Here is a 13,493-nt window from a genome sequence, read left to right as displayed (position 1 = left end):
TATCAGGGTGTTTTGTTCAGCTCCATCAGCTGGCCCCGAAGGGGTATCCGCATAAGTGATGTTATTTTTTACTTTAGTGCGAACAGCTCATATGAATTTCAAAGCAGTTCTACAGTCCAACACTGGTCTCTCAATCTCCCGTTGGTGAGCCGTGAGCTTCGCCATACTTTCGTTCTGTGATGTTATCATTTCTTGTGCTCAAGGAGCCAATTTCTGAGAACTCACGGCAGTGTGCCTCCCCAAGATGTCATCCAATTTTGTGCCCAGAGATGTTATTCCAGGCTAGCCCTTCCGAGATGTATCCAGTCTGCAGTCAGAGATCTTATTCTGAGTATTCACAGCAGCCGTAGCCTCTCCAAGATCTTATCCGTGCTGACTCAATGGGCCCATTTTGAGAAACTCACGCCTCTCCCATCGCTCCAATCCCAGCGGGCAGCCTTGTGGGGGTTTGAACAGCCGGTTCCGCTTTCTTAATTCTTCGATAAGTCAGGGCCAAGCCAGCTCCGATCAGCCAGAACCCTGTTACCATGGTTCCGAATAGGTAGATATCTTCAGCACTCAGGCTCACCCAAGCCCAAACTTCCCGTTGAGAAAGGGGTGTCAATTGCATTTAGGGACCAGTTGATCCAATCCATAATTCCTCTTTTAGGTTTTAGAGAACAGACTGTGAGAGAGTGTTCCAGGGAAAATACAAAAAAACCCCCCACAAGACTAGACAAGGACATAAGCAGGGAAGATAAGGGAGAGGAGAAAAAGTGCGTCCGCCTCCTCCGAGAGCCAAAGACTGTCACTGATGAAATTTGATCAGGTTATATTGAACTCATGATTAACTGTGGTCTCCCTTTGTTGTTTTGTTTAGATTGTTTTGTATTATTCTGGAAATGAATCCATTAATAATGCATTAATATGAAAACACAATGTTATGAAAGTAAAAGTAAAATAGTTATAATTTAATTGTCTTTGCTATAAAGTTTAATTGTGATGCTTAGCTTCGCTTTGAGTGTGAAACATTCATTTTTTATTGGAGCAATTTAACTAAAGGGCACACACACAAAAAATGAGAGCCTGTTAAATACACACACACACACACACACACACACACACACACACACACACACACACACACACACACACACACACACAGAGTGACAAACACGGAGGATAGCGTTTTAAAACGAAACAGGAGCTGACAAGATGGTTTTGATTATTTGTGACTTGAGAGGAGGGATGTCACCTGGGAAGTGTGTTACGGCTGGGAAATCTGGACACAGTAAAAAAAGAAGAGGGAAAAACAGGAGAAAAAAACCCTGGTAACATCAGAAGTAGGCGGGTGTAAAAGTTGGCTGGTGTGACCTTTGGCCTCCCTCTCTCTCGACTACTCCCTTTGAGTCGCTAAAAGGCGTGCGGTGTGAGTAGCCAGAAGACAGCTGCGCCCCCACCCAGCTCTCTCTGGGAAACCGAGGTCCTCTTTCTCAACGCGTTTTAAATGCAGTGGGGTCAGGAGCAGCCGGGGCCCAGTTGAGGTGGTCCAGCCACGGATAAAGTTTCACTGCTTTACATGGCCAGTCTGGACTGTGTGTGTGTGTGTGTGTGTGTGTGTGTGTGTGTGTGTGTGTGTGTGTGTGTGTGTGTGTGTGTACATTACAGAGACAGAAAGAGAGGCTACTTGTGGAAAACTACTCTACTGTTATCTCTCCATAAAAGGAGAAAAGAAACTCGCTACTGTGATTAAAAACATCCTCTCTTTCTCACATGGCAATCTTCCACACAGCTATTAAAAATCTATTCACATCCACACATGCTGCAGCTCATGTATGCAGAGAGACAATGATTTAAATTAAATCCAGTAACTGTATGCTCACTTTAAATTGTTAAATTGTTGATATACAATAAAACAAAAGAAATGCTTGAATCTCCAGGTTTAACAGCCAAACATGAATTAAGGCCTGGGTGACCTCTGATTTCCTATTTGTAAAACTGAGGTTATTGTACGTGTCCCTAAAAATCTTAGAAATATGGTGTTTAACCAGGTGCTTAGTCTGGATGGCATTTCAAACTCCAGTAACACTGTGGGGAATCTTGGAGTCGCATTTTATTTGAATATGTCCTTCAATGTGTGTATTAAGCAGATATATACGACTATGTAGGATTACTACTTTGTGCAATAACCTTAAAATGGGAAACATCCAGTCTCAGAACGAAGCTGAAAAACTAGTTCATTACTTTTAGGCTGGATTCCTGTAATTCGTTATTACATCAAAAACTCCCTGCAAAGACTTCACTTGATCCAAAATGCTGTAGCGAGAGTGCTGACAGGGACTAAAAAGAAAGAACATATCTGTCCCATATTAGTGTCTCTTCCTTGGCTCCCTGTTAAAATCCAGAATCAAATTTTCTCCTCACATACTTGAATAATTAGACCTTGTATTTAAAGACTTCAAGTCAAGTCAAGTCAAAGTTTATTTATATGGCACATTTAAAAGACTAGTGTACATCAAAGTGCTTCACAATAAAACCGCAGAGCGGGCAGAACAAAGAACAAATAGTACAATTATACTTAAAATTGAATTTACATGGTGTAGTGCAGGCCGACAAAAGCTAAGTTAAACAAGTGTGTTTTTAAACAGGATTTGAACGATTGAACTGATTCCGAAGTACGGATTTCGACTGGGAGATTATTCAAGTGTCTAGGAGCAGCAAAGGCAAATGCACCGTCACCTCTGGTTTTTAAACGAAACCTTGGTTGCATTAGGAGCAGTTGGCTGGAGGATCTTAGTGATCTCTTTGGGTTGTACGGATAGAGGAGATCAGTTAAGTAGCTAGGGGCCAGGTTATTTAGAATTTTGAAATCAATGTGATATTTGATGGGAAACCAGTGTAGGTTGGCGAGGACAGGGGTGGTGTGCTCATGCCTTCTAGTTCAAGTTCAAAGTTGATTCTAGTTCTGGTTAAGAGGCGTGCTGCTGCATTTTGGACTAATTGCAGGCGCTGAAGGAGGGAGAGTTGGAGGCCCAGGTAAAGAGAGTTGCAATAGTCCAATCTAGAAGTGATGAAAGCATGGATACATTTTTCGCATTCTTTATGTGGTAAATAAGGCTTAGCTTTGGAAATTTGGTGTAATTGATAAAAGCTGTTTTTTAGCACAGTGGATACTTTCTTGTTTAATTTAAAAGAACTATCGATGAGCACTCCGAGGTTTCTGGCAGAATGAGAAAGGTGGTTGGCCAAAGTCCCATTGTATCAGTTAGCTGGCCCAGGGGAACGTGGCTATCAAAAACGATAATTTCTGTTTTGCTTTCATTTAAGATAAGCGAGTTCTGGGATAGCCAGTCTTTAACCTCCTGCAGACATTCGAACAAAGGCGAGAGTGGGGACAAGGCATCCAAATTTGTGATAGCAGATGTTATGTTTTTTAAAGATGAGTCCCAAGGGCAGCATGTACAGGGAGAACAGCGTGAGGCTTAATACGGACCCCTGAGGCACACCACAATTAACAGGGGCAGAAGAGGAAGAGTATTTCCCAAAGGTGACAGAGAAGGATCTGTCTGATAGATACGATTTAAACCATGAAAAAACATTACCTTTAAGGCCAACTACATGTTCTAGCCTTGTTAGGAGAATATTATGGTCTATCGTATCGAAAGCAGAAGTTTGATCTAATAAGACTAGAGCCACAGGGTGCCCAGAGATAATTAAAAAACTCAATAAGGCTGTCTCGGTACTATGACGGGGTTTGAATCCAATTTGTCACTGACACCACATGTCTCTAAGAAGGACTGAAGTTGCTGGTGAACCATTTTTTTCTAAAAATTTTAGACATGAAAGGAAGTTTAGAGATTGGCCTGTAGTTTGAAGGGGTGTTGGGGTCAGCATTGCTTTTCTTGATTACAGGTTGTACGGCTGCGTGTTTGAAGGTAGTCGGAACACAGCCTGATGACTGTGAAGAGTTCATTAGAAGTAAGATAGAGGGACCAATAGTAGTCAGAGCTTCCTAAATAATGTGGGAAGGAAGAATGTCATGCAGCGTATGATTAATTATTTCTTTCAGGGTTGAAAAAGATACAGGCTCAAACTTTTGAAAAACCATAGCGCATTCAGAAACTGGGGTTTGGTTAACTGCCGGTAGATATGGTGCCCTTAGTGCTGAAATTTTACCTATAAAGCAATGTAAGAATTCATAGTATTGTATCATGCCAATACTTACCTTCAGCTTTCGGGCCTCTCTTCTGTACAACCAGCTCCCAGTTTGGATTTGAGAGACAGACACCCTCTCTTCTTTAAAGATTAGGCTTAAAACTTTCCTTTTTGGTAAGCATATAGTTAGGGCTGGTATAGAGGTGAATTGAATTACAAAGAGTAGTGAAATGTGGCTGTCTTTTTAAGTTCCTGCGTGGGTGTCTTGTGTTTGTGTGCTGCAACCATGGTAAAAAGTAGATTGAATAGTTATACAGCTATTCATCCGTCTTCAAATGACTCAGAATGTGCAATGATTAATTTTCTGAGAATTTCACCATCACTCCTATTCATTATCTCAGGTGATTTATTTAAATGATTTGCTGGGATCAGGAAAGCTAAATAGAAATCCTTGGCAGTTATAAAAGGGTCATTTTATGTTGACTTAAGTGGAATGTAAAACTGAAAAGTGAGCACCCCCCCCCCCAAAAAAAACAAAACAAAACAAAACAAAACAAAACAAAACAAAACAAAACAAAACAAAACAAAACAAAACAAAAAACAGAAAAGACAGCAGGACTGTAAACACAATAGGTCAAATATAGCTGAGGAATTAATTGAACCAAGGTCAAGAGCAAACTTAAAAAATGAGAATTGGATGCAAAAATGCATAAAATGTCCTTTGACTGCTCAGTAATTCAGATTGAATAATCAGTCTTCTAGAATTTAATAATAAACGTCCCGTGTAAGCTTTCCACGTTGCTCTGCAGGACTTATTTATTATTATGTTGCTGAATTCACGATGCATCCATGAGTACAATATATAACAATATTACTACCAACAGGTATGCTAGGAAAAAAAAAAGCAGCAAAAACAAGCAGACAAAAAAAAAATGGAATCATATTAAAGAGAGAGTGAGAAAGAGAGAGGACGTTGATTCATATTGGACTCTTCCTTTGTCTGCAGTCATGCACTGGGATTTACAGTGATTAGAAGTCCGGCACCACCCTTCATTGACCAGGAGCTCTGGGCCTGGTGCTCAATACTCTTTGTCTGGCCACGGAGGCCATGAGTTAATGTGCTGAACACGAGAACAGGATGGTGATGTGGGGAGGGAGAGAAGCAGCCTGCACCAGATTGATCTGCTGCATCTCAGCGGACTGCAGGAAGCAAGCGAGCAAACTCACGACTGTGCTGTAAATTACACTATTTTGCACCAGGTGCACACACTCACTCATGCACACACACACACACACACACACACACACACACAGAATAAAGACAGACTCTGGATTCATTATCACTAGAGCTAGTTTATTATCACTGTTATTGTTTTTTTTTCTCCTATCAGTGTTGCACAATGAACCCTAAAACAATACAAACCACTAAAAATGGTCTATTTTTCCTTTAAAGCATATACATACACACATACAGTATATACACTATATGTGGATATGTATGCAGATTACAATTTATAGTTGCACCAACATGGTCTCTAGAGAGAGCATAGAAACAAAACCTTTTTATACAGCAGTGATCCATGACAGCTCTCTGAGAACACTTTTAAAACTATCTAGTGTTGACCTGAAGTAAACTGTGGGAGAGAAGCAGATATCGGCAGTGACCTCAGCAGACAGACGGACAGACAGACATGATTTTGCATGATCATGAGCTAAATGTAAAATATTGTGCTCCTTTATTCCTTTGCAACTTTTTTTTTCTTTAACAAAATCTGAGTAACACAGGCTACACCATATAGTTGCTCTTTTTAAACTTCTGGCACCTCATTTGAACCCTGCTGGGAATAAATGGTTATAGAATAGAACAGAAATTTTGCACATTTTAATACAGCATGTAAAGCCAGTAGAAACAAATCTACAGGGCAGATTTTTCCTACGGTGCCCTTTATCGTAGTTCAGACTTGGACCATAAAGACACTGCTTTTAGAACCAACATTAAAATATAATAAGACATTTATATAATGATGCATTTCTTAAAAGATGTTGATTTAAAAAAAGCATCATGAGCCAAATGTGCTTAAAAGTAATGCCTCCTCTGATTAGAGATTACAGTGAGCCCCAAGTCAATGTTTGACGCAATATATTGACAATATATCAGCATGTAAAAGAAGATGCATTTTTACCAGACAGCAAATTGAATGTTTTTGGATGAAGCAGATTAAAACTGAATAATCAGGGAGGTTTCTTTTCTGAACTGTTTGCTTCTTATTTATTCGTGAATATTTAATGTACTAAGGAAATGTGTTTCGTGGGCTTTAAACCCAGTAATTAAACTTCACCGATGGAGCAGTCTCGAGCTCTGCAATCACTTCTCAGCTCTGGAGGTGGTGACAAGGTGTGGGAGGTTCATTTAAGAGGTTTAATGATTAAAAATAATCCCATCAGCATTTTTTTCTACTTTTATACAAAATTCTTGGTGAAACCAGAAACTCTGGGTAAGAACAGGTCACACATTCATACGCCTACATGGTTTAGTATGTCAACATCATATTGACATAACTTTCTAAATTTCGTTTTGCCTGCAGTGCTGCAAGTTGAAGTTGCTGTGCATGTGGAAATTTAGCAATGCATCTCTCGTAAGAAGCTGTTGCTCACTACAGTGCTTGGCACTGGGGTTTACACCTGCAGTGTAGATCCTACTCAGGAGCTCTTTTTTCCATTTAAGCAGCTGATTAAATGATGACTGAGCGGCTTTAGCTCATGCTGACAACATCAATATAAAACACACATTGTCCTCAACCGCAGATGCTTTGTGAAGGAAAACAAAGACACCTTTTTCACTTTAACTGTGACAGCACTGGCAGGACCTCAGCCTGAGTCACTCATGTGAGGATGACTGGTGGGAACAGGATGAGAATGAGGTGATCATCAGGCATCAGCGAGGACAAGAGAGACTTAGATTTGTCAACAGAAAAAAAGGTCACTCAGCCTATTTCATCAATATACACCAGCAAAACAGACTGACAATCAATAGTACCATATTGAGAATACAAGATTTTTTTTTTGTATTTTTTTGTCATGATTTGGCTAAATATCACAGTGTTGCCAATAAGGATTAACTAAAACTTTTCAATTAGGGCTAAAAAAACACATCAGCTTTTTGTTTCTCATGCAGACTCACTGTAGGGTTTTTTTCTGCCTTCTACTTTTAAACATACTGAATTCAATCTGCTTTCTCAACAGGAGCGTGTAAAATATAATACTGATATCAAACATTAAAGTACAGTTACAATAAACCACCATTTGACAACAGTATAAATCACTCAGAAAATCCTGAAACTCAGCATTATTTGACACATACAGTCATCAGTGTATCAGAGCAAAACACCATAGAGATAAATGTACTGGAAATGTAATCAATTTACAGTCAGCTCAGATAGTCATTTGGTGCCACAACAATCAGTACCACATAATGTAAAGGACTTTTAAAAAAGGGCAAAGTTTAATTAGAAAAAGAAAAAAGTTAATATTTCGGGTGTGCTAAACGTCTTTGTCACTGAGATCAACCACAGAGTCACTAACACTCATAACAGACATCATAGAACAATACAGTGCCAATCTAGCCAGACTAAGCCTATCTTACCCCCCTGACTTGATCTGGTTACCTGTGTTTAGTCAATGTATTATAAGAGCATGAAGAGTTGGAGTCATATTGGCACCATATGTGAAAGAAACCCTGCACATTCCCAGTCCAGGATGTTTTATTTTTAAGAACCTGAGGGTATAAGTATGAAGAAATGACAGGTTTTTTTTGTTCTAAACACTTTCTTAGTCAATTTGATCAAATATTTGGTCCATCTAAATTTAAGATAATGGTGCTTTTACTAATTTTTCTAAAGCTCAGTTAACTTATTTAAAATGTTTTTTGTATTTTTGTTTTTTCTTGCCTGACCCAGAGTCGAACCCCCAAATTAATCCATTTAATATACAAAGTAAAGAAAAGCAGCATATTCTTATAAAAATCTAGATTGTCCTTGTGAATGTTACTGTTGTCACATGATTTCTTCTGCCGAAATTGTAACATGATGCTAATGTGCCTCCCTGTTTTCATCACCCCTCAGTACGCTTAAGAGGCGGATGAACTGTTTTATGACTTTCCTATCAGAGGAGCCAAACAAAGGCAAAATGACAGTTAAATAACCATTATCCTGCCAACACCTGTGGACCTATTATGCTCATTTATAATTGAATATGTTTGATGAGGATAGCTTTGTACGATTCACAGTTCAGAGTAAACCTTACCTATCTTATGCTGGGCTTTGATGAAGCTCTTAATTTTATCTTGTCTGAAACAAGTAGTACAAACTTCAATTACCAACTTTCTTCTGATTGGCTGCCCTTTGCAAACACGACGTTTAAACATAGCCGGAGAGACCTGGTATGGTACCTGAAGTGACCATACCAGGTATATCCCTCTTTTTTTTCTCTTCTTTTTAGAGTAGAACGATCTGTCTGAAATTGAGAAATTAGAGCAGAGCCTGAGATTTTGGGCTTACTTGCAGATATTTTGAAACCACTGTTTGAATCTTTGGTCATGACCATTGCGACAGCCATTCATATCACAGAAAGCAGTAAAAGCATAACAATTCCAGTTTTAATGACAGACAACGATGGCATTCCTTGCAGCAAATCTGTCTGAACTGGGCACAAAGCAGAAATTGAGGAAATTCAAGTTCAGTAGGCCAACTGTATGGCCGGCTGAGATGCATATAACACAGGATCAGAGAGTCCCTGAGCACACGCCCTCCCTGACCAAAGGTCAGGATTCTTGAACAAGGAACAAAGGAGGCTGTCTCATTGACAAGAGCAGCGTTTAGTGATGAAACACTTCTCAAAACTGCAGAATATGTAAGACAAAGGCCTCAGTTTGACTAACCATATCAGCAAAGGAATCATCTGCTCCCCACAGCTGATGGATTACAGCACCAGTCAGTCAGTGAGTACAGCTTTAAGCACCCCAATAAATCACACAGGTTCTAATATTATACAGCTATATGACAACCTGACCTATCAAAGTCTAATCAAGTAAACATGATGATCACCGCACTGCACCCACGGTGAATCAGGTTAAACGTCCGTATGACACTAACGCCTGTCAAATCCACAGTGGTGTACAATTTCCTGCAAGAGGACATTAACCTTAAATGACACCAAGGGACTGAGGAACAAAGTAAGGAGGAAAAAAATACCCATTGTGTCCTTTGTGAAAGTTCTCTCCACAGAGGTGAAAACACTGATTAAAGCTGCAGGAGCCCCGGAGAGAAACTAATCTGCAGTTAGTGAATATACACAGAGGAGACATTTAGGTCAAGCATTTGTTCTACTGTTTTGACAGTTGCCATTTCTTTTTTCCCCCAGCGCTGGTTATGATATCAACAACATAGTGTACAATTAAATGCAGGAAATAGATACCAGAGAAATGCAAAGAAATACGCATATGCAAACAAATTAAAAAGGCATAAAACATAGTACCTAGGATGATCACTAAAGTGAGATTGACTCTAATGCTGGTTTGCATAACACAATAAAATGACAGGTGAGTTACTGTTTTTGTGGGGACACGTACAGCTCTCAGTTTGGATGTGGTGGAGGACCAGACGGTGCATGCTTTTCAAAAGTACTCCTACACTGTATGTATGATGCATAAGTAGAACACAGGTCATTTTGCATTAGTTGGCTCCACTGGACTCAAAAATGCTGTGACCTTTAAACCATTGCATGCCCTGCCACCTGTCAGAAATGAAGCTGTTAATATGCTTCTTACTATTAAGGCTGATGAATGGATAACACAAAGCTGCCTGAGGAGTAGCACCAGGAAGCATTTTGCATTCAACACCATGGATTCAATCAAAGGTGTTTGCTGATATTAAATGCACTCATCTTACACTAATGTTAGTTACTTAGGGCAGCAGAGACATGACAAGCTCATTTTCATAAAAAAAGTGCTAGTGTCAGCATTTTACTGTTTACAGTATCCCATACCTGGATGCACCAAAGAGGTCTGAAAGTGTTTTTTTTTGTGTGTACATGATGTCGAGTTGTACGTGCCACCCACTTTTGATTCAGTTAAACTTATTTATGTCTAGAGAAGACATAAAGTAAATCACTACCGAAAAAAATTGATGTGCTAGTAATAAAAGTAACAATCACTACAAATTAAGCATGAACTTGAACTGCTTAAATAATTAGTGCTCAACATAAAGGTCCTAAAATGTTCCCCCTCCTATTGTGTCTGTTTCTATTGACTCTGTCTGTCCAGCATATTTTGCCAATTGCAATTTTTTATGTATTTATATTATACAGTCGTGTGAATTTATTGATCTTTTGACATATTGGGGGAAACATTTGGTCCCTTAGGAAACAATGCCTGTAGATAAAGGTGATATCTATAAGGGGGGCGTACCAGTTGAAAAATCCACCTGGGAATTCAACTAAGACGCACCACAAGTAGCCACAGACACACAGCTCACAAGCCGCAATACAAAAAGGCTCTCTGGCACTAGAGCGCTCCTCTCTCTGGCTTTAAGCACTCGCCACAGAAATAGCTGCACAAAGATTTGTTACTCCAGGCTGGAGAATGAGCCAGATACATCCTCTGGAGCAAAATCACAGCAGGCCCTGCTAGGGTGCCGATAACAGGCAGCTTTTCAGGTGAAGAGCCTCGTTAAAACTGAGCAGGTGGCTTACATGATGTAATTACTGCTATATTGGGCAACACTAGCTTCTGATGTATTTGATTTTAAGCTTAACTTCTTTTGCTATTTTTGTTCAGCAAAAGGTTGAGCGATTATCTTCAGGCATTATTTCAAAGATGACCTGGTTTTTGCTTGCTCCAGTATGTAATAAAAGCTAGCAATTTCCATGAGATATACTTACTGTGTCACACGACTGTAGATATATATATACATTAAGTTCATTGTTTATACTCTGTACGTGTCCTTCATTAAGACCTGAGAGAAAGGCCAACAACAAGATTGAGGTAGGTAACCATAATGCATCAAATCAGTACTTGTGCAGCAAATGACAACACTGAGCAGAGAGCCGGCGAGAGAAAAGCCCTGTAATTGTTTAGCTACCCAACAACCGTCCATCTCCCTCAGCCAGCTCTCTGTCTGTGCTCGTCAGCATTCAAAGATATTATAAGCACCTGAAGCACATAGTCAGCGTTGACAGGAGGGAGAAGGCCGAGCAGCAAGTATAGTTTTGAGAAGAGTAACAGTAAACGAGCTTAACCGGCAACTGTTACGTCTACTGGGCACCAGAAGAGAAATAAAAGGCTACTGCTGCGTTCGTGAAGGAGGCTGGAAATGTGATGTGAAAACAAAATAAGAAAGTGATGCTGACACAAATATTCAGAAAAAGTTTAGAGATACACTGCTGTCAAAAAAAAAAATTAGAGCTTTTTTTGCTTTCTTTCCAGAGGTCAAATACCGCTCTCATATCTCTGTTGTCAAAACTACAGTTAAATATTAGATAACAGGACAAAATAAAAGCAATAGCACATACGTGCATTTAATACATAAATCTCTTCCAAATAGTTGTTTTTAAGCTTTGGCTTTTTTACATATTAAAAAAAAGATATATTTAATAGCATGTGTTAGAGAATTTAGATTTTTAATAGCTCATCTAAGCGTCTAAGAGACCGGGGATGGTTAACAACAATTTTGGAATTAGGGCTAGGCTACTTGCCAAACAGCTATGACCTTAAAACTGAGAAAGATCAAATGAGAGCGGTTTCATCTGCCAACAAGAAAGCCAATAAGCAGATTTTCCAGAAATATGATCCAAACTATTCGCAGACACGGGCCATTTTCTGTTAACATTTGTGCTCAATTTAGCTTTATCTTTTTAAAAACACATGACATCTCATCTCATGCACAGTTAGTCTTTAAGATGTCATTGACAATGCAGTGTATCTCTAACAGCCTTGTCATTCAACTGAAGCAACTACGGTGGAAAAAAGAAATTACAATCTTTAAAATAAAGTCAAATCTATCAAAAGGCTTACAATAGATTAGCATAATTCATACATATTTCCAACACACCGTAACCGTACAACATGTTATCAGTCTGTCAGCTTGCATGAGGTACTGATGCTGTATCTACAAACACCATATTCACCAACAGAGGGAAGCCAGGACTTCACAAAGGGCCAAAAGAGGGTTTTTCATTATGCAATAAACAGACAAACAACAACAACAGCGACAACATTAACATTGTTATCTTGAGGTAGAACATTAATTTCAGCATTTGGAAGTGCTTTATGTTGGATACTTTTTTTTTGTTTTCTTTATTTTTCTGTTTTACTTCGACAAGCAGGAGAAGAGAGATGATTCTTGACATCTGAGGTAGAGCGGCACCTGATTTTGTCACTTCCAAACCAATTCCTCTGCATGTAAAGTAACTGTGAGCTCAGGGGAAGGTAAAGTCCCTAAAAGCTTCCCACTACACATTCATTCCGGCTGAGGTAGGTTTCTTTCTTTTCTTTCTATCGCAAGGTTCACGCAGCCAAGTCTAACGCCTGCATGAAGGCCGAAAACTCATAAAAAAAAAATTCGAAATCACTGAAACAAAGTCCTGAGGCAGAATATATCGAATCCCTGGAAGAAGGCTGAGATCTTCTGTGAACAAGAAGGTGGAATCATTGGTAGGTGAGAGTAGGCAGCAGGAGTCTTTGACATCCACAGAAAAGTAGAGATAAGACCAATAACTTATAACTGCTTTGACATATAAGTGATAAAGATATAGTGTATATATTTATATATATATACATATATTTATAAACTTAAAAATAAAACCATTGTATAACAAGGACATTCTGGGGCCTCTGTCTTAGGTGCTGCCCAACACCAGCAAATTAACCAAAGACCAAAACAAAAACTAAAAATTCATCGGGCTTCAGATATACAGTCCTAGATCCTCCAGAACTCCTTTATAAAAGAAAAAAGTCTTTGCACAAAAGGAATGACGACTTTGAAAAAACAACAACAATCTGTCAACCTGAGTGAGAGAAAAGTCTGCGTGGACACTGGACAGTGTCGTGTGAATTGGCCTTCATACATTATTAGCCTTGGTCCTGCTGAGCTGCTCCTGCTACAGGAGTCTCTCGGAATTGGGTTTCCCTCTCCACGGCAAACTCATCCAGCGGTATCGTAGACAGCTGGGTGTTATTCAGCATGTAGGAATCAGACTGAAAACACGTGCAAACAATCAGACTGAGTATATTTCATTTAGTTTCAGCTTAGATAGAATATACTTTTTTTCCTTTAATTAACATAGCTTTCCTCACTCTTTTCACT

General features: G+C 39.3%; 1 protein-coding gene across 2 annotated transcripts in view; it reads right to left on the bottom strand.

Annotated features, from left to right (window-relative positions):
* Positions 1–5,467: 5,467 nt before the first annotated feature.
* The window catches only part of igdcc3 (immunoglobulin superfamily, DCC subclass, member 3), a 68,306-nt gene continuing 60,280 nt past the window's right edge, over positions 5,468–13,493 (bottom strand). For both annotated transcript variants that reach the window (XM_026166634.1, XM_026166643.1), the window contains one exon: positions 5,468–13,384. In XM_026166634.1, the coding sequence (XP_026022419.1) occupies positions 13,259–13,384 (126 nt within the window). In that variant the 3' untranslated portion in view covers positions 5,468–13,258. The remainder of the gene's footprint in view (positions 13,385–13,493) is intronic.

This window comes from Astatotilapia calliptera, chromosome 1 (assembly GCF_900246225.1).
Source record: "Astatotilapia calliptera chromosome 1, fAstCal1.2, whole genome shotgun sequence".
In the NCBI taxonomy this organism is placed as follows: Eukaryota; Metazoa; Chordata; class Actinopteri; order Cichliformes; family Cichlidae; genus Astatotilapia; species Astatotilapia calliptera.
The sequence above is the reverse complement of the archived record's forward strand: the minus strand, read 5'-3'. Positions and strand labels throughout refer to the sequence as shown.